The sequence below is a fragment of the Ammospiza caudacuta genome, chromosome 1 (assembly GCF_027887145.1).
Source record: "Ammospiza caudacuta isolate bAmmCau1 chromosome 1, bAmmCau1.pri, whole genome shotgun sequence".
Classification (NCBI taxonomy): Eukaryota; Metazoa; Chordata; class Aves; order Passeriformes; family Passerellidae; genus Ammospiza; species Ammospiza caudacuta.
Window position 1 is genome coordinate 101,413,591 of NC_080593.1, and position 21,008 is coordinate 101,434,598.

At 40.3% G+C, this 21,008-nt stretch overlaps 1 protein-coding gene across 1 annotated transcript; it reads left to right on the forward strand.

Annotated features, from left to right (window-relative positions):
* Positions 1 to 353: 353 nt before the first annotated feature.
* Positions 354 to 19,646, forward strand: FAM210A (family with sequence similarity 210 member A). The gene is made up of 5 exons (XM_058810055.1): positions 354 to 423; positions 12,649 to 12,756; positions 13,950 to 14,422; positions 16,503 to 16,614; positions 17,672 to 19,646. Exons 3-5 carry the CDS (start codon positions 13,974 to 13,976, stop codon positions 18,035 to 18,037), a joined length of 927 nt encoding a protein of 308 aa, XP_058666038.1. The 5' UTR covers positions 354 to 423; positions 12,649 to 12,756; positions 13,950 to 13,973; the 3' UTR covers positions 18,038 to 19,646.
* The last annotated feature ends 1,362 nt before the right edge of the window (positions 19,647 to 21,008 follow it).

A 21,008-nucleotide genomic window follows, 5' to 3' on the forward strand; every position in this document is an offset into this window, starting at 1 on the left:
GAGGCTCAGGCGTTGGAATAGGTTGCCCAGGGAGGTAGTGGAGTCCCCCTTCCTGGAGGTGTTTAAGAGACGCCTGGCCCTTGCGCCGGGTGATTTGGGTTACGGGGTCAAAGTGGCAGTGCCGGACTAACGATTGGGCAGGGTGGTCTTAAAGGTCACTTCCAACCTTGGCAGTGTGAAAGGTGGCGCTGTCCCAGCAGGGCACAGGGACTACGAGTCCCAGGGGGCCGTGCGAGAGGGCGGGCGGTGCTCGCGCCTGCGCAGTGGGAGGGCGCCGCCGGGCCTGAAGGTGATGGTGGGGACGGGCGCCGCCGCACGTTGCGCGGGGCGGGCGGGAGGGGCGTGACGGGAGCGGCCGTTGGTGCCAAAGGCGCGTGCCCGAGGCGCGCGGGGCCCTGAGGAGCGGCGCGGGCCCGGCACGAGGTACCGGCGGGGCGGGAGCGGCGGGATCGGGAGGGATCCCACTCCGGCCCGGCTTGTGGGGGGATCGGGCTGCTGGCGCCTTCCTCCCGGCTGTGCCTTCCCGGTGCCCGGTCCGCCTTGCCCGGCGCTGAAGGATGTCGGCCGCGGCCCAAGAAAGCAGGGTGGAAAGAGAGATTTCCTGGTAGGGAGGTGACGCTGGATGGGCCTGGGTGTTCCGCCGTGGGCTCCTGCTGCAGCATCTGGGTGGAGAGGAAGGGCTCTCTGGGTGGGAGCTTAGGCTGTGACTTATTCACGAAGGGCAGCGGCGATCCCGGCTCCCCGGTGCCCAGTGACAGGAGCCAAGGGAACGGCACGACACTGTGTCCGAGGAAGTTCAGGCTGGATATTAGGCGAACGTTCTTCACCCAGAGGATGGCTGGGCACTGGAGCAGGCTCCAGGGAAGCGGTCACAGCACCAGCCTGGCAGAGCTCCGGCGTTTGGCCGCAGTCTCAATCACAAGGTGTGATTCTTGGGATGTCCTGTGCAGGGCCGGGAGTTGGCCGTGCACAGGACATCGATGATCCTGATGGATCCCTTCCAAGTCAGCGTATTCCATGGTTCTACGTTACCACTGAAGGACCGCGGCTGGCTTATGCCCCTTAAGGGGGTTCTCTTCCTAGACATGCCTGTGTCTTGTCTTTTCAGAAAGCTTGAAGTGGCTTTAGAAATGTTTTGTTGTCCCCATGTTATGTTTCTCATTAGCAATCCGCTCCTGTTAATTAAGTATATCCAGGGAGTCAGAGAAGTCATCAGAATTTTTGTTAAGGCTGTTAAGTGAAACATGGATCTATGTCAGCTATTACAAACTACTTCAGCCTCACTAATGTCTATTAACAAAACTCCCTCTACCAACTGTCCTGAAAGAGAACATTACATTGGACAGCACTACATGAAGTGTCCTAGAATTCCTTACCAAAGCCAGTTCTTAAACTGAAAGTGTTCTTCAGTTTACCCCAAGGTGTCATTGCTGGTACAAGTATAAACATAAAATGGTTTGCCAAAGTTTTGCTGCATTGGGAAGAGATAGGGCGCAGGTTCCTCGTTTGGAACGTGTTTTGCTGCCTGTGCTTATGTGACTTGCAGCTGTTTCCGTGTGGGAATTGCATGCACAGAGGATAGTATGTCCCCACTGTCCATCTCCATGGAGGTGGGGGTGACAGCAGGTGTTTGTCTCTTTTTCTGTTTAATGGCTGTTTAAAGTAAAAAGGGTACGACTGACCCTTGTGGCAGCGTTACTGAATTGCACTCACTGTCTAAAAGGCACTTCCATCAGGAAATAAAAAAAAATAAATCATTTGGTGATTTGGATAGGTGGATATCAGGTAGCTTCCACATGGCAAAGACTGAGTAGATAAATTCAGACTGTTAAGGAGTCTGTAAAGAATGTAAGAAGTTAAAGACTTGTCTGGTGGGACTGTGTGCAGGTCTGCTTCACAAGCTATAGCGCCTGTAAGAAAAGTTTTGATCGGGTTTGGTTTTTAAAAGATTCTTTGTAGTTCTCCTGCTGTAGATGGTCTTTTCTGCAGGTAAAGCACCCCAGCTCTTGTGTATGCTCATAGGTATCACTTGGAAACTGAAATGTGTTTTTGCAAGACAGAGAGCTCTTGATATCCCCTAATGTCAGATAAGAGCCCTCAGTTTGCATCTTGTCACATTTCTGGATCTGCAGGGAGTTTGTTCTAGTCTTGAAGACAAGGGCATGAGAAATTCAACCACAAGAGCAGGAAGAAGACTGATTTTTAAAAATGTAAAACTGCTAATGGAATCTCAGCAAATTCCTTGTAATCAGTTTAGTCCTGCAGGTTGGAAAGACAACCCAACTTAGTTCTTTTCAGTGTTAAATCAGATGGTTGAAGATGAACTAATTTTCAAAATTAGATGCTGAAGCAAGTTCATAATCATCAATATTTCAGTATTAGGAATGGAATGAAATCACTGAAAGGACTGAGACCTGGGCCCAAAACCTGATGGGAATCTTCCTGGACAGCCAGGTGTCATCAGAATGGATCATAAGGATTTTACCTTGATATGCTGATAGGTAACTGCATGGTTCCATCACTTTAGATCAGGGATCAAACTCAGGGTCAGAGACTCTTAATGACAATTATGTGCCCCTGGTAGATTTTTTTGCTTGAGATGAATGGATTGTGCAGTGAGACAATAACAACAACAACAAAAAAGAGCACTGTTTTAGGTTACAGAACTTTTTCTTAATTTTTGAGTTTTAAATCGTGACACCTCTAAAAAACGCACATTATTCTTTTTGTCCCTGCCAGTATAATTCCAGTGAGAGTAAAATGTTACTATTCAGTTAAAAAATCCTTATGATCTATTCTGATGACACCCGTGATTCTATTTTCGTAAATTTAGTTGTGTCTTGAAGGTACCAGTACAGGTGTTAAGTCCAACACACTTTGTCCATATTAAATTTTGTCCAGAAATTGTGATTTAAGCAGGTGCCAACAGGCCAGAGTGGTGTGCCTACTTAGGACTTTTTGTCTGGTGAAGACTGAAGCCACATCTTCTTTTAGGCATTGGCATTACACAGTAGGATTTACTCTGTTTGGAACTTTGTGCTTCCTCTAAAAATCTCAAACCCATTGTAGCCCAGTGCCTTCCATCACTCAGTTTTCCTCTCATCCTCTTCAAATGAGACACGTTTTTTGTTATGTTTCCGGACATGACCCTGCCCTGTGGAAATAAATTCATCTGGATGGTAAAGCTCTGTTTGTTCACATCAGGAAATGAAAGGGACACTTAGATGGGCTATAAATTTTAATTCCCTGCATCTCCTGTTTTATCTTGTCCTGACAATTGACCTTGATCCTGTGTAACAGTTCTTATGTAAACCAAACGAGTTGTGTGGCTGTGATTGTGGCTTTGTAGAACATTGCAGCAGATATCCCCTGCAGCTCTTTAGGACTTGCCATGTCCTTGAGGAGAGGGATGGAGCAAGGGAGTGGTTGTTACTACAGTCAGGTGCTCATAAACAAATTATAAAACAAATCAATAACTTTTTTTCCAATGGATTAATTTTTTGGGTTGGAAATAAAAATGCAGCAAATCTCTTCCAAAAGTGGCTGGTGAAAGATTTTAGTAAAACGTGACAGCACTTACCTTTAACAGCAGTGGTAGTGCTTAGCCCCAGCGTGAACCAGGCGGTTAACTATTCTCTCTTAATATCTTGTGAATTTAAAAACTGGCTTTACTGATGTTAAAATTAGATGGCATCCTTTGCTTCCGGCTGTCTCAGGCCATAGGACAGTACTTTCTGATGAGACATGTTTCTGTGCTGAGCCACAAGCCTTGGGCTTTGCTGATGACATCTGGCAGAAAGCAGCGTGCTTGCAAAGGTTGCAGTGTTGCAGTCACAGGATTCCTTTCCCAATCTGAATACAGCAGTGTTGTAATGCTGCTGCTTCAGACTGTGAACAGGAATGTTATTAGGGTTCTGATACTAAAGTCTCATCACAGCTCCTTCTGGTGTAAAGACACAGCTCTCTGAATCTGATGCACTTTCAGACACTTGTAGATGGTGTAGTTTTGTTGTTTGCATGCTTCTGGGCAAGAAATGCTGTGTAAGGCAGTAAACTGAATAATGGGCAAGAAGGTGTAGCCACTCTGGTATTGAGACCTTAATAAAAATATTTCTTTTATAAGAACTTTTCACATTCATTTGTAGAGATGTTGGGAATAGCGTTTACTGAAAATTAGATGAAGACTGTGGTTTTGAGTGTGTGTGTGTTCTGTAAATGTTATGATCAGCCTCTTCACACATAATTTTTCAAGATATTCTGATTGATACTGCACATATTTCCCCATATGGAGAATTTGAATTCACAACAGAGAATTCAGCACTTACTTTGAATATTTAGAAAAAGATTTGTACTGGAAGTGAATGTCTGCCAACAGTAATTCTGCTGAAAGATGAACGTTCTGTATTTTTTGCTGGGAAAAATGACAGCTTTTCAGTGTTTGAAAGTGTGAAATAAATGTGGTGAGAGAATAAAAGAAAAAATCTTGAACCCAATGCTTCCACTGTGAATTCTGTTTTTACGGAAGCTGGGATGTTTTTTTTCCAGTTTCATGCTGGTTTACTTTTATTCCTACTTTGTTTCTAATTGTAAGGCGATTTCTTCCTTGAGAAAGTTTTTTGGGCATCTTTAGAAGCATTTTGGGTGAATTTGATGAGTAAAAGACTTGGTACTTAGAGGTTGTTAAGTGTCTTATGAAATTATTACATAATATAATTTGCCCTTAATGTATTATTACAGATAATACTGATAATACTGTTGCTTGCTGTTGGGTTATGGATAGAAGAAACAACAATGAGGCAAGACCTGTAAAGATCCAAGGTGGCAAAAATGGCATTTATCAAGGCTAGAAAGGAAACAGGTTTGGTAGTCACTGTGGAAGGTGGGGCAGAAGGCTGTACAAAGCTGATTCTAAGATCAAAGTTTAAGCATATTCCTAATAAATGCCTTTTATAATTAGTCACGATAAAGTATTTGAATATCTACGATTGTATTCTGTAGTTTGACTCTGGCTGGGTGTCAGGTGCCCACCAAAGCTGCTCTACCCCTCCTCTCCTCAGCTGGACTGGGAAAAGAAAATACAATGAGGGGCTCTTGAGGTGAGGTGAGGGCAGGGAGAGATCAGTCATCGCTTGCTGTCATGGGCAAAACAGACCCAGTGTGGGGAAATTGATTGAATTTATTACCAGTCAAATCAGAGTACAGAAATGAGAGGTGAAACAAATCCTAACATTTCTTCCTGGCACTCCTCCTTCCTTACTGGGTTTAACTGTGCTCCCAGTTCTCTCCCTGCTCTTCCTCTCCGTGGTACAGGAGGCCAGGGAAGGGGGTTACAATCCATTCCTCACATGTTTTCTCTGCCACTCCTTCCTTCACAGGGGAAAAATTCTTCCCCTGCTGCAGCAGGGGGTCCTGCCCATGGCAGACAGTCTTCCACAAACCTCTCCAACATGATTCCCTCCCATGAGCTGTAGTTCTTCTTTAACTGCTCCAGTGTGGGTCATTTTCCACTGTGTGCAGTCCTCCAGGAGTAGCCCATTCCAGCATGGATCCCCTATGCAATCACAAGTCCTCTCAGCTAACCTGCTCTAGCATGGGCTCCTCTTGCCCCAGGTCCTTACAGGACCTTCTCCAGTGTGGGTTTTCTACAGGTTCACAGCCTCCTCCTGGCATCCACCTGCTCTGGTGTGGGCTCCTCCAGGCTGCAGGTGGATCTGTGTTCCTCTCTGGACCTCCATGGGCTGCAGGGACACAGCTCCCTCACCATGGTCTGCATCACAGGCTGCTGGCTTGTCTCAGCTCCTGTGCCTGCAGCACCTCTCCCTCCTCCTTCACTGACCTTGGTGTCTGCAGGGCTGTTCCTCTCACATGTTGTCACTCTGCTCTTCCCTGGCCTCAATTACATCTCTGCAACAGTTTTTTTTCCTTCTTAGCCGTGTTATCCCATGGCTCTACCACCATCACTGATGGTCTCAGCCTTAGCCAGCAGTGAGTCTCTCTTGGAGCTGGCTGGCAATGGCACTCTCAAACATGGGTGAAGCTTTTGGCAGCTTCTCAAAGAAACCACCCCTATAGCCCACCCTCCACCAGAACCTTGCTGCACAAACCCAACCTTTTGCATCTGGGCAAAAAGGCTGAACTTTATTTGTGTCAGCACCATCTGTTTTTGTAAAAGTCACTGTATCTGCAGTGTGTCTCTAATTGTTTCATTACATTTTTCATTAATAAATATTTTATTACAATTCCAAAGACTTTAAATATTAGTTATTATCATCCACACTGTCTATATCAGTGATGTGCTGAGTGACCAGAAAAGCTATGAATTAAAAAATGAGCTTGGCTGCTAGAATCCAAGTTGCAAGTAGCAGGAAGTCTTGAGCAAGAATTCGGTTTTTGGCAGCAACCTTTTGACTCTCATTGACGACTCTATTAGTGAAAAGAGATGTGCACTACAGCTCTGAATTTCATCATAAAAGACATATCTGAACTCTGAACATAGAACTAATAACCATATTTCCAGTGCATTTCAGTGTGTATAAAAGTGTAGAGTCAAAACACTCTCAGTGATGCTCAATGAGTTGAAAGAGGTGTCAAATAAAATACAATGTACTATTGAGAGGGAAGATCCTAAGAGCTTCTCAAATAATGTTTTGATGAAGTGTAGAAAACTGATCTGTGTATTTTTTTGTTCGTGTTTTAGCATCTAACCCCTCATCAGTTTAGTTGTGGGTTAGTTTGTTTTTTTCCTGAGGGAGTTCAGAGTCATATGCAGGAAACTGTAGGTCTGAGGCTTGCTTATGTGAAGTCCCTTTCCTGCCCCTGTTAGTTATCCAGTGGAAGCTTTCCACTGCTTTGTACACCAGACCACTACACACATACCCCTGCAGCCCCACACCTGCATGGCAAGGCTGGAAACCCTCTGAGAGACAACCACAAGTGTTCTAGGAGGAATGAACTACTGATACCTTAGGATTCAGAAAGCTACTACCTAAGTGGAGTAGAAAGAGAATCAGATCTTATTTTAATCATTAGCCTAAAGTGGAAGGTAGTGTGAAGAAACAGATTAATACAGCCCCTGCTCTTAACTAACATAAGGCTTTTTTGGCCTTTTTTGGCATAGATATATAATATGCCTATTTTTAAGCTTAGTTGCAATCTATAAGCATAATTTCTCTGCCTTGCTTATTGCATACATGTCTGTAGAGTGATAAGTGGACCAAAAAAAATCAAACCAGATAGCACTTTAAAAGCCAATTTTTTCTTTGACATGTGCCTATAATCTGAGAGGCTCTGGAACTGATACAGAGGATGATCCAGCAGCACTTGTTGGACGGAATCATACACAGCAGAGACCTTTTTTTGAGTTGTACTTACATAAAAATTCAGTAGAGGGCAGAACGAAACTTGTGAAAGAAGGAACCAGCGGTAACAGATGGAATAGCACCAGCCATTAAAACCAGTTCTGAAGAGCAGAAAGCACTACAGGTGATTGTGATCCTTTCTTTGAGAAGCATTTGAGAGAGAGCATTCACATCTTCATATAATGGTCAGCTACATGCAACCTTAAAATCCAGTACTTTCCATCCCAGAGGAAAATGGAGTTACCATGGACGTATTGACTGTGTTAAGGCTCCTGTTTAGCATTCCAGATGTACAATTCAATACACAGGCATTGCATTACGTTCTCCTCCTTTATTTGTCCTCTGCATCCAATGTGCAGACTTTACACATGTCTGCAGTATCTTTTATTCTTCCTAAAGCTACTTCTTCTTGTCCTTTTTAATATTTGAGTATCAGAAGATTGTAGCAGTGAAGATTATTCGGCGTGTAAGGACTGTGGAAAAGTTTATTTTACTTTTTTGTTTTTGCTTAAGGTGTTTTAGCAAGAAGAGTAGTTTAGGTAAAATAAGAGTAACAAAGTTGTTGTCTTTTTTCCACTTAGCAGTGTTGAGTTGTAATAATATGATCAATTAAAAAATTATAGCATAGCATTTACTAAGTGAAAATAGTGTAGAGGTAGGGTAGGGCTAATGCTTTAGGGTTGTCTGTCTGCAAGGGTTTAGTCTTTTATCCATTTTAACATGATTTTACCAAGTTTAAATAAATTCCACTGTGACTTATTTTGCATTACTCCCTTTAACCTAAAATGTGGTGTTATATTTTCAGACAGCCCTGAGTGGTAGACAAAACTACACAGCTAATGATGCCCAAACTTCAAATTACAAGCAATTTTCTTAGTTTAGAATGAATAACAGATAGTTTTAGTAATACTGCAAAAGTAGTAAAGATCAAAATAGAAATTCTAAATGTTCATTCATGCACTCAAGGTATTAATACAAAGCATAAAAAGTCCCTGTGCACTGCCACTTTCCTATCCATGCTTAGTGACTCCATGCTGTACCAACCCTTTCCAGTTACCAAGAGGTTTATAGTTTTATTTTACATTGAATTTAAGAAAAACAATGCTTTGCATGTATTGCACTAGTCTTAAAATTATTTTAAAATATGTTCCCAGACTTTTAGGATATGTTTTCAATTGTGGTTTTCCTATTTTCTTATTTTGGTTTATAAGCTTGGCAAAATCAGTTTTGGGGTTTTTTTATATACACTGTCAATGAGTGCTTGAAAAGAACAAGTTAAATCTGAAAACAAGCTTAGGGGGTTTTTTATTGTATTTAGTAAAAATATAAGCAATATGGTGGTGTTGTTTATTAAACTGAGCTGCTTGGATGAGAGCTCTGTATTTGCTTTTTATGCCATCTGAAAGATGAGTTGAAAAGGATTTCTGAAAACTTGATTTGTTTCCTTTCTAAATTCTACTCTGTCTGCCACACACAATTCTTTAAGTTTTCTAGATTTTACACTAAATATGACAAGAATGTAAATTAATTCTCTGTTTCCATAGAAAGGTGCCTTGGGAGTAGAAAAAGCTCATGGATTTTCATTGGGAACTCTCCTGTGGTATAATTAATGTTCTTTTTTTAAAGAACAGAACAAGTGAAAATGCTTTAAAGTCATCCATATTTACATATTGTGTCCAGAGTGTTTCTGGTACAACTGAGAAAATAATCCAGTGTTCTCTGCATATACGATACCCTCAATTCCCACAGATGCTTTCTGACCTCTTTTACAAACAAATTTAACTCTTAAGTTTTTGCCATTATCTTAACACTAAAGTTTTTGCCATCTTTTATGCACTGCCAACTTCTTGTATTTTAATTTTTCTGGTAACTCAAAAACATTAATTGTAGCCGGGTAACCATTTTTAGACAAATTATCCTGATGAAAGTTTCTCTGACATGTTTTCTCTTTCCAACAGTAGATTTCCACAGCAGCCTTTGCCATACCTGTATTGGCCAGGCCTGTTACTTCTGTGTTTTCCAAAGATCTCCCAGAGTTTTTTTGGCATAGAACGTGTTAGCACACATCCAAAGCCAATGAGTCTGCGACAGTCACCTAAACCAGCTCTGTGGCATTTAAAATTCCTGAGCTTCTTTTGTCCTCAGGAGCAAAAAGCAAATCTAATATCTACTTCCTAATTATCACTGGAAAGTAGAGCAAATGCAAGAGCTAGGATGCTTTTGTAGTATATCAGATTTATGCCAAAGCTGATCTGAATTATAACACAAGTACAGAAGTTTCCTAAGCAAAACCTCCAGCACTGCCATGAGAAGCTGATCTGTTCTTTTCCTTAAGAGGCCCCTGGAGTACTCCGTTTATGTCAGAGGCCTTGTTAGCAGCTCACCACGAGACAAGGGTGCCTTTAGGAATTAAATGGATGTCCAAGAATCCCAACCAGGAGTTTGTCTTGAACAGCCAATATCTCTACAGCTCAATTTGCAGTCTGCTTGAGATCTTACTAAATAGTTAGCTGGGATGTGACAGTGCTGAAGAGGAGACCATATCACAAGTGTCTGTGTAGCATTTCATGGTTTCTGTAGCTAATATCTATTCTGTCACTGACCACATGGAGTTCTTGGAGCAGAGAACTTGAGTTATATTTGTCCTTAGACAGATTTTTTTTTCTTTGTGGCATTTTAAAGAGAAAACTAATAAAGTAATCTAAGATGTTTTAAAACGCCTTTCCCCCTGCTCCCACCCCACAGATAAGTGCTTTCTCACCTTGGTATTTGGAGCTTGTACCTTCTTGTCCTTTTCTGTATCTTTGCAGCAGGAAAAATGTTAAACACGCTAAAATGAAGAAGCAACTTCTCACAAGTCACTAGGTGCAGTTGTGGGTAACATTCAGGTTACTGTCCTGACTTCCTTAGAATCTGAGTGTTTTTAACAACCTAAAGTTACAAGGGCAATTGTATAGCTTGTGTAGCTCCAGTAATTTCTTTGAGAAGTATTATGCTTAGACAAGAAATTCTTGTCTCAGATCCATAGGCTGACACACTTCCTCCTGCCTGTTGAGTGCACAGGGTTTTAGGAACTTCCTCTCACTAATTGTCTTAAATCACAAGTTTCTCTGTATTCATCTCATGTTTTAGAGGGATGAAACAGCTAGTTTCATATATATTTGTATCTCCAACCATAATAACTGTGTACTTTATATGTCCTGATAAAAATTTGTTTGCATTGTTGAGCCAAGTAACTGAAGTATAACAATTGAGCAGCTGCACCCATCACCTCTTTAAAAATATTTGCTTCTTCAAAATGAATTTACATAGTGTATGCTGTATTAATGTGTTCCTTTATTCATATGCCTTTTCTACATCATGCTGTAACCTTTATAATAGTTCCCTCATGCCGTGCTTCTGGACAGCAGTGTAAAACTCAATGTACCAACACTTCAAAAGGGCTCTCCTTTGTTCATTTAAATAAGCAAAGCATTTCCCTGTGAAACACAGTAAGGTCATTAGGAAAACTTTTACCTTGTTTCAAAAAATGTTTTCTTTTATGCTCTCAAACATAAGCACTGTCATATCTTACCCTTTCCTTATCTATCAAGCTATTGTGCTTCTCCATATTTTAAAGTGGAGAAACAAACAGTAAGCAGTTATGCAGAATATCACTAGAACCATACTATCTGCTTACAAGGTGCAAAACCTCTTCAGGGTCTACTGTAGATGTTTAGATAGCATTCCTTTTGACCTACCACATCATGCATCATGGAGAAAAAAGCCTTTAATTAATGACTTTCAAGTCCATCTGAGTCTAGGAACAAAAAGTGGCATGGAAATTCTTGTAATAGCCCCAAAACCTTCTCTGCTCTAAAGCCATTGGTGACATTCTATATTTAAGTTTTACATGGTGCATGTAACTTGGTGAGCAAAGACCTTGAAACTCATTTACTGATCACAGCAGTGTCATGTGCTGCCTGACAAGCATTGGACACAGTGCTGACCCACACTCTGGAGAACGGAACCATTTCCTCCCCAGATGTTCTGCAGCCACTGTGCTGGGTCAGAGGTGCTGGGACAGTGCTAGAATGCAAAACCTAGAAACAGTGCTCTGAGAAGTGCTGCTGTAAATACACTACAAAGAATGGAAAATATTCAGAAATTCTTGTTCAACTTCTCAGTCTTGTGCTGAAGAATGATCTCTTCCCAAGGCTGCTGGAATGCAGTGTCCTGTTAATAACATAAATTACTTAAAATTATGGTTTCCCCCATGCTGCAATTTGCACAGCTTGTTTGAACCAGATATTTTTCAATAGGGTACTGGTGAACAGTAGAAGTCTGACTCAAGAGCCTCCAGATTCCCATAGGTGGATGCCTTTTGCTGAGTCTGCTGGCTGGATATTGAGAAAATCTACTTAGGGCAGACACTCAGTGCTGTGTACTATTAGTGAGAGAGGAAAACAGTTCTCTGTGGAGAATGTTATCTCTCAGGAAAGAACTGTAAATGGCAGTAGGCAAGGAATGCAGTTGTCATGTTCCAAGTTTGTTGTTACAATTTCTATAAATCAGTTAAGTAGTTGGCATATGATGGAGTGCCATCTGAACACTTGAGTTTTAGTGAGTGTTTTCACTACTTCTTGTTTTGAGAAGCAATTGCATTTGGATTTCAGAAGTAAGCAAGAATCTCTGCTTCTTGTAAAACTAGACATACCACATGAAGTCTTAAAGAAAACTGAGTTGTGGAGAGCCAGTACCTGTAGCTGATATACTGCTCCATGAGCAGCAGCAGCACTTCCTGACTCCCACCAAGTTCATACTCTGTCAACAGGACAGAGGAACTGCTTCCTTATATAGAGACACCAGTTCCTTTTTCCCCATTGATGCAGTACCTTTTGTTAGCAGGAGTCCAACCAAAGTGTGTGTCACAAGCAATGCAGAGGTTCCCAGGGAGTTTGCAGCCTGGGAATTTGTCTTGTCCCCACATCAAACATTGTAATTCTAGTAATTTCCATTAATTCAAGTACAACAGTAGCATAAAACTACCTAGAAAACATACAGGCAGGACTGTTCCAACAGATCCATTTGGATTATGAAACTTTCCTCTCTTGGAAGAGAACAGTAATTCAAAGTTGAGGAACTTCTAAAATTACACAGAAAAAATCTCCCATTAGCATGTCAGTATTCTAAAGGAATTTACACCAATAACTTTTCAGTTGCAATTTTTCAGGTTGATCAGAAATAAATCTTCACAGGATTAATTTGCTCTTGTTGCTATCTCTCTAAATGTGCCCTTTTTTCACTTTAGCAGGGGCCTCAATGTGTTCAAGACATATATTTGAAAGGTGGGGAACTAGTGGAAGAGTTGCAACTTTTTGAAGATACACACCTTACCGTATCTAGAAAGTAAAAAAGGGTATGTATGGTTTCCATTTCTTTTTTTTTTTAAATTCTTCCTGTGTTAGGAAGTATTGATCATTTTCTGCAGCCTAGAAAAATTCACTGCTAAAGCACCTGGCATATATCTAAGGTGAAGGGAAAGCATATATGATGTTTCAATTAAATTTCAATGATTTCTAGTTTGGATAAAGAATTGTGATAAGTGAAAATGGAAAAGCATTAGTAATGTACAAAACTCGTAAGGTAAGTAACTTAAATGGCATTTGTTACATCAATTAGCATCACCTTTTTTTTGTTAGTTCTGTAACTTGCAACCATTGAATAAAGGAAAGGAACAAGTATTTCACAATTTCAAAGCATGCTTTTTGGGGGGTAAAAATTATTTCTATGCATGCAAAACTAAATTCCTTTCTTCTTTGTGGGGAAGCTCTCAATAGTTGTTTCAAACTTTCAGGAGTAATTGGTAAATATTCAAAATCATAAAGTTAACTGGGTTATTCCACAGTTTTAAAATATTCTTTGCATTGCAGTGTTTGGAAAATTGCAATTCAGTTTTGCTCATGTTAATACATGACATTCAACAGTACCTTCCCCCTTACTGACAGGTGTTACTGACAGACTGTTGCAGTTACATTTGTTACTATTTAGGCTATTGCTTGATCATTAATAATTATTTCTATTGGACTTTTTCAATTTTATGAACTTCTATTGAAAATAGTATAGAACATGAAAAATTTTACCAAAACTAAGAATGCACTCGCACCAAAAATAAATTTTAATTGCACACTTACTTCAGTGAATTTATAATGCATTTATGTAGGCTCAAGGTTCACTCAAGTTATCAGATGCTACTATAAGTGAAGTTTAAGGGTAACTTTTCAATGGCTGTGCCAGGTTATGTAGATAAAAGCAGAAGTAAGTAGATTCTTAAACTCCTAAGAATGTTTTTTTGGGAGTATTGCAATCATTTTAGCAGTGAGGAGCAGAGTATGTTATGTGAAGGGACTATTTTAGTTCAGAATGCTGAAAAAATTAGAAAATTATTTCCTTCATTTCAGAACATAACTATTTCTGCAAAGGAAGATAAAGAAAACCTCTTTAAAGTAGAATAGGAAGCCATTTAAATTTTGAGAATTGTAAGTGGCGTTGGAGCAAGCAGAAATCACATCATTGAAATGCAATTTGTTTACTCTTGTTTCTTTTTTACAGAAACTTCATCCACACTTCTCCAAAATGCAGCGGAGTTTGCTCCATTCTGCATCTCAGCTGGCTCATGGGACGTGTTGGTTCTTCCCTCGCACCGGTGTCTTTCAGTGCTTAAAAGGACAGTCTGTGCTGCCTAATGTGGGATGCAAAGTGATTCTGGCACTGGACCCTCCTAAACGATGTCTTCATGCAGGTGCAGCTCACTTTGCCTCAAAGAAAACTGCTTTTCCATCACAGACAGCAGACACTTCTCACAAAGTACCAGAAGAGAGAAATCCTTTGCCTTCGGCCACTGATGCGCCCAAGCAGAGCCCTGCAGAGTCAGATTCTTCAGAACTTGATCCATTACAAGATAAATCAATTAGTCTTGTTCAGAGGTTCAAGAAGACTTTTAAGCAGTATGGGAAAGTCATGGTTCCAGTGCACCTTGTGACTTCCAGTGTATGGTTTGGATCCTTTTACTATGCAGCCATGAAGTAAGTTGGTATTTTGTTGCAGTGCCCAGTACCATGGTTGAATTGAGATCTACTAGTGAATGGACATACAAATTATTCTTGCCTGTTAAAAAGTGCCTTTATACTTAGAAGAGAAATGTGGCTACATTTTTGACTAAAGCATAAGGGTAATGTTGGAAGTATATAGGATTCATGAGAGTGTCATGTAGATACTATTACCATGCAGTTATTGCTGTGTACCAGGTATGGTGCTGACTTTTACAGGTATGCTCATCTCTCCAAAATGATGAATGGATGTAAACAGCATTGAAATTATTAGTAATCTCTCAAAAGGTAAAGATAGGGATTTGGAATCCTGATTATGAATGGCTAGTTGAGATCTTTATAGACCTTTTTTTTTTGCCCTTGGACTTCATCCCCAGTCCTTCCTCATAACTGGATTTTCATTTCATGGATTTACCTCCCTTAGCTGTTCACAATGTGTATCCCCTCCTTTTTTGTTTCTGTTTCCTGTCTTTCCTGCCATCCACTGAAAAAAATGCTGCTGTAGACCATGCTTTTTAATTGAAGATTAAATATCTGTGTGGTTAAAAAAAAAACAAATAAACTAAGTATTCTAATTTTAGTTTCTTTTAGTTACAGCATGTCCTAGACACCATTCTGGAAAATGGCATTTATCAGAAAAAACTACTACATCAATTATGAGCTGCTAGTTTGCTAGTTCAGATGAAAGAGGTTTTATTTATCTGGAAATAGTTTGCTAAATATAAGCAAATGTTTATCTCTGGACTGCTGGTGTTGTATATTTAATAATAGAAAGCATGAAACAACGAGGTTTGTGGTGGCAAGGATGGAACTCTGACATCAGAATGCCTTACTGCACAAGTGTTTGTTTTAGTTACTCTAACCAGCTGGCATAATTGCCCTTTCTGGGAGCTATAGATCCAAATGTCATTCTAAATTTAGCTCATGTCAGAGGAATAAAGGTCTTGAACTATAAAAATATTTTGCTTTGAATAAATTCAGGTTGATGCTTATGTCCAGACATTTCACATTGAAAATTACTTTTCTTGAAACTCTAAAGCCTGCTGCTAAAGTAGGTATTTGGCAGATGAAAACAACTGAAATATTCAACTAGAAACTAATTAAACTAATTATAACAAAGCTTCAGTTTGTTATACCACAGGAGCAGTGCTCTCTTGAAGTGGAAAAATAAGTCTCAGAATGACTGGTCATACAAGACTAAACAGCAGTGGTTTATGAAATGGCACAGTTAGAGCTGTGTTTCAGCTCCTACTTAGATCTCCATTCCCTACTCTGGGAATTCCCTACTCTCTACTCAGACTGTAGGTTCTAGTTAACTGTTGGTAAATTACTGCCTGTTGTTGATGCTAAAGTGATTGCATGCTCAGAAGAACACTTAAAATATTAGATAGAAATAGATAATGGTACCAATAATATAAACTGTCAAATATTGGAAACTCACATCTTCTATAACTACGTGTAGCTTTCTTCTATAATATAAAGATGAGCTTTCCTTTCTCTTTTGGTGTTTTCCTGGATGTCAAATAGAAAGAAATTGTTATAGGAGCTCCCTCCACCATCTTGACAGCTTATATTGACACAGTAGAAGAACTGAGCACAAAGCCCCTGAAGTCTTGTCTGTGTGACATGTTGCTTCCTTTTCTTTTGCCACATTCCATGTTTGATATATTTAGAAGTGAATGGAGAACATTGTCTGAAATTTTAATAGAAAAAGAAGGTAATTTTAGGCAAAACAGAGCATGAAATTGAACATGCACAGCTGGAACCTGAGTAGCTGTCTTACCACCATTACATCTACTTACCTCAAACATAAACTGGGACACAGGTAAGTTAGAAACCATTCCATCCAACAGAGATAATATAAATGGGTCACCTTTTGAAATGCTGAAAAGAACATTAATTTTATTAAGGTCAGAAACATAAATCTTGTAAGTTTATTGTTTAGATAAAAAAAAATTTCTTTTCAAATTATGAAGTTTGTGTAATAAAGAAATAGTACTCTACTGTTCAGGTTTCAAATTCCCATTCAAGTTACCAATGTTTTTCTCTTTCATAGTGGGGTGAATGTTGTTCCATTCCTAGAGTTGATTGGCTTACCAGACAGCGTAGTAGACATCCTGAAAAATTCCCAGAGTGGAAATGCACTAACTGCATATGCATTGTATAAAGTAAGTATAATTATAGTTTGTAAATAAGCTCTAAGTCTTGCCTGGTGAACTAAACAGGGTTTACTTGTTTACAGCAGAAAGAATTAATTAGCTTTCTTCGATAGCTGCATGTACTTAAGCATTCATTTTGTGGTAAAAATAGTCCCATGCAAGTTGATATGCGTCCTGTGTTCCTTCAAGGAGTCTATCTAAAATAGACTTCAAAGAGTATTTCTAAAATAACTTCTTTGCTGCAGAAGTATTGCAGCCTTCTGAGATGACAATTAAGTTATTCTTCTGTATCCCTGACATAATTAGCAGGGACAAAGGGGTTAAGTCTAAACACCTCATTGAATTTCAGATAAAAGGACAGTTATTTTTATCCTAAATGATTTTTTGTCTTCCCCTTAGATGTCCATCACTCTCAAGTATTTTCATTATCATTTGAATCAATTACTTATATTCAGGTTTGGGTTTCCTTTTGTTGCTTTATACGTGCAAAGTTTGTGTTTGGGAAACTTGAAACATGTCAGACCATTCAAAAAAAAAAGGTACAGTATTCGCTGTACATGCCACTCAATTTGTTTTGTTTCTAAAAGTGATGTCCTTCTTGCCTGTTTTCAAATGGGTTACTTTCCCAAACAAAATGTGAAAGTACGACTCTTTCCAACTTTTCCTTTGCCTAAAAGAGACCAATAAATAAATACAGTTAAATATAAAGATGTTGTTATAGCTGGGAGATCTGGAAGTGTTGGAAGAAACTCGGTGTTCACATGCAGTCTGTTCTGAATTGCATCAAGATGCCAAATGCTTGTCTGCAAGCTGCACAGGGAGGGTTTGTGTGTTGAGTTTTTTTAAGGGAGATCTAATGCCCTTGCTGGCTCTGACAAAATGATACTTAAAGTAAAAGGTATGCATTTCTAGGGGATGCACTGTAAACTGGCTTATTTCATTATAAATTGAAGATACCTTTAGAATCTGACACTGGTCAAAATAGATTTTCAACACAAAAAAATACCTCTTGCTGGATGTTATTTTCCTATTTTATCTATGTGGTGTATTCTTTGGTTTCTTTAAGATTGCAACTCCTGCCAGATACACTGTGACTTTGGGAGGAACATCTGTCACTGTTAAATACCTACGTAAGCACGGCTACATGTCCACACCACCACCAGTAAAGGAATACCTACAAGACAGGATGGAGGAAACAAAGGATAAAATTACGGAGAAGATGGGGGAAACAAAGGATAAAATTACGGAGAAGATGGGGGAAACAAAGGATAAAATTACGGAGAAGATGGGGGAAACAAAGGATAAAATTACGGAGAAGATGGGGGAAACAAAGGATAAAATTACAGAGAAGATGGAGGAAACGAAGGATAAAATTACAGGGAAGATACAAGAAACCAAAGAGAAAGTTTCATTTAAAAAAATAAAGGAGTAGGAGAGATGCTTAATTTTTGGATATATCAAACTTAGCACTTTAACCGTTTGTGAGGCAGGATATGCAAAGTGCACTTCTGAGCTTTTTTTTCTTTTTTTCTTTTATATTTTTTACCCTTTGTCTGGAGACGACAATTGCTACATGGATTTAAAGGTTAAAGTTCCTTGGGGAAGAGGTTGTGACCTAAAAGTTTCAATTTTCAGAAGGAAAAGTAAATCTCAGATTAGAAGTTAACATGTCCCTTGGTAATAATGTTAAGAATTACTCTTCCCTCTTTTTTTTTTCCCCACACCCTCTTCCTCAAAATGAAGGCAATTTCTGCCAAGAGCCACTACTCTGTTCTTCTCCCATCATAGTGCACAGGCATGGTTCCACTAGACTGAGTCTTCCATTAAATAAGAATGAAGATTTCTCTGTTGGGAAGAGCAGCATGTTTAGATTTTTAGAGCACGTGGACCCAAGCCTCTTCAATCGTGATCATCTCTCAATTTGGAGCAGACCGTTGTCAATGATACTGCACATGAAGGAATTTATGGATCAGCTGCTCGGCAGGAATTCATTACAATGGCTTCCTTGGCTTCAGCCAGGCTGCTGTGGTTTATGGGCTGAGACTATGAATCTTTCTTGAACAGTGCATCTCTTCAGAAATCTCAACTGAAAGCTATAGGAAGATGAGTTAATCACAGTAGCCATACTGTCAAGTATACTTTGTTTCCTGAAGTTGATTTACAGTACAAAGTCATTAAAATCAATAATTGTATATTAAACACTAGGATTTGTTCATTGTGTTAAAGTTTACAAACTTGCTCTATTTCATTTTTGAAACAAAAAAAAATTGAAAGAAAAGTTTATTTGAGAAATTGCTATACTAAGGGGCTTTTTAAACACATGGAAAGTTAGAGTTAAACCCCAAAGTTCCTCCTCCTCCTCCCTCAGTAAAACAATTTGACTAAAATAAGCATGATTTCTGAGACAGCGATCACAGTCTACCAAACTTTTTTCCCCTAGATTAAGTCAAGCAAACACTTATTCATACCTGAAGGCTGGAATGCTGTCTCAGATGTGTAAAGGACTAAAGTTGAAAGTGTTCTATTTGGCTGGGCAGGCAAACTTCTCTCAGTTTTATTCAAATGTAGGCTGAATTGAAGTCTGTTTTTCCTATTTCTACTACAGATCTCACTTTGTAGCAACTCAGCATGTGTAAGTTGTTTAACAAAGGTGCTTTTTTCAGGGGGATATGGGGAAGCAATAGAGTTGGATCCTGAGCATTGCAACTGACTGGAGTGAAAAAAATACAGCTGACGAAGTATCAGCTCTGCCCCATTGTCCCATTCTCATTCAAGTCACTGAGGGCTTCTCCATGTTTAAGTGAGTTGAACTCCATTAACTTAATTGTGCAGGATTCATTACATACTTCTCTGCCTCTGCCCACATGTTAAATAGTAACTGCAATCTAATGCCTACCTCACAGGGATGTTGTGAGGAATAATCATTGTATATTCAGTGACCTGAAGATGTAAAGTGCCATGTTTCTGATAAAAATTATTTAAAAAAATATTTCTGTGAACTCTTACACTGCTACGTACTACTGTAAAGGACTAGAGTTAATAGATGCTATTTTGTTTTTCTCTTTTAGTGTGCTTTTCCTTACTGTCCCCCTGAACACAGTCTTCTGATGTTGGCATTTCTTCTGATTTCCCACTTTTGGGGGCAGTGTTACCCATGTCCTGCAGGACCCTGCAAAGCCCAGAGTGTGCCCCAGTAACATTGCATGATCACTTTCAGTCTGGGGCCACATATGGGACTCTTTCAGTGCAACTTACACGTGGCAGGGATTGCACAGGGGCACCTTGGTGTCCTAGGATGAGTTTTTAGCCCTGAGACATGTTAGAACTTGTTCATTACAGCACCTCTTCCTGCCCTTCCCCTTGCCCAGCTGGCCTGTGACCACTCCAGTGTTTATTGATCCATCTCTACTCATGCCAAGTACAAAAGCTGATTGACCTGGAGTTGACTGTCCTGTGTGATCATTTCTGTGGCTGCAGGAATAGCTCATGGGGACTCTTGCCAAGTGCCTCCTCTGTGTAGGTGTTCAATTTTGCCGCATGGAGAAGCTTGAGGAGTTTCTGGGACAACCACTTCCTCCATCCAGCATGTCAATTGACAAAGCACAGAGTTACATGGATCCATTTATACAAAGCCAGAGGGGAAATCTTCAAGACTTTAGAAGTCTGACCTGGAGAGCTTTTGTGACAATTAGTCACATGCTTGATGATCTTGTCTCAAATTGGCCTTCTATGGAACCTCTGCCTTGTTAATGCAGAGAGCACCTGGGGAGTTTCCTGGGCTGCCCAATGAATGTAATGCCACTTGGTGCCCAGCAGGTACCCAGCCATTCTGCAGTTTTAACTAAGCTAAATTTGACTTCTGTCCTGTATCTCACTTATAAATTATTGCCATGATACTGAGGTGCAGTTCTTGTTAGTGACAGTCTGCCTTAGCGTGAGTCTGCATGGCTGGCAGCCAGGGGTCACCACCCTTTGAAGAGGCCTTGTGCCTGCACTGTGCTGGCAGGCTGGGGCAAGCAAGGGGCACCTGGGGACAGCGTCTCCTTCTGGTGTCCAGGCCAGCACAGTTGGCACACTCGTGTGGCAGCAGTGTCCCTTAAGGTGGAACAGCATCAGTGAGAGCCTTCAGCAGCAGAGAAGGACAGGGGAGCAGGTGCCATGGCCTGGGAAAGCAGTTTGGCCACAGCACCAAGAGCCCCTGAGGCAGCCCACAAGTGACCCAACCAAGGGAGTGCCCAGTTGACTGCCAGGAATCCTTGGTGAGGTGAAAAGCCCAGAGAGAAGCCCAGCAGCATCTTCTATTGCCTGTGGGACCATTCAGTGAGTTCTACCAGGGCTTGCCTTTTTACCTCTCGCTGTTCAGCATCCTCATGGGAAAGGGCTGTCCTTTCAGGCTCTAGAGG

Bases quoted from the DNA above. Each gene is read 5' to 3' on its own strand.
- FAM210A (XM_058810055.1), top strand. From the start codon at position 13,974: ATGCAGCGGAGTTTGCTCCATTCTGCATCTCAGCTGGCTCATGGGACG. The intron at 14,423-16,502 runs GTAAGTTGGTAT...TCTCTTTCATAG, and splicing joins TTTTACTATGCAGCCATGAA to TGGGGTGAATGTTGTTCCAT. The intron at 16,615-17,671 runs GTAAGTATAATT...GGTTTCTTTAAG, and splicing joins CTGCATATGCATTGTATAAA to ATTGCAACTCCTGCCAGATA.